Below are 379 nucleotides of genomic sequence, written 5' to 3'. Positions count from 1 at the left end.
AGTATAGCGGTTTCGTGGAATTATTAGTGACAAATAACCTTCTGTTCTTTTTCACCAGTTTCGACCCGTCCTCGAGACCTGCTTTCCGCCGCATCTGAAGCAGTAGTCGACGTCATCGGGGAGTCGACTCGACCGTCTTCCTCGCTCATTCTCTTCACCGATGGGTCGACCTCCTCAGGCGCCCTCTATCAGGTTCGTTCTTCTTTTGTTTCGTTGTAAAAGAATTGGAAAGAGAGAGAAAATAAGAGAATCATTTCCGGGATTCTGTGTGTGCGTGTGTGAGTATCAGTGATTCCGTTGAAGATTTGACATCGAGCGTTGGGTTATATATATATATTTGCATTGTATAATTAATTTGTATCTCCTACGTCAGTTTTAT

The 379-nt window shown here is 43.5% G+C and overlaps 1 protein-coding gene across 1 annotated transcript in view; it reads left to right on the top strand.

Moving 5' to 3' along the window:
- The first annotated feature begins 160 nt into the window (after positions 1-160).
- LOC119592274 overlaps positions 161-379 on the top strand; it is a 12942-nt gene continuing 12723 nt past the window's right edge. Inside the window, exon 1 of the mRNA XM_037941104.1 lies at positions 161-192. Within this exon, the coding sequence (XP_037797032.1) occupies positions 161-192 (32 nt within the window). The remainder of the gene's footprint in view (positions 193-379) is intronic.

Source organism: Penaeus monodon, chromosome 30 (genome assembly GCF_015228065.2).
Source record: "Penaeus monodon isolate SGIC_2016 chromosome 30, NSTDA_Pmon_1, whole genome shotgun sequence".
Taxonomy (NCBI): domain Eukaryota; kingdom Metazoa; phylum Arthropoda; class Malacostraca; order Decapoda; family Penaeidae; genus Penaeus; species Penaeus monodon.
This window is presented reverse-complemented; position numbering and strand designations above follow the sequence as displayed.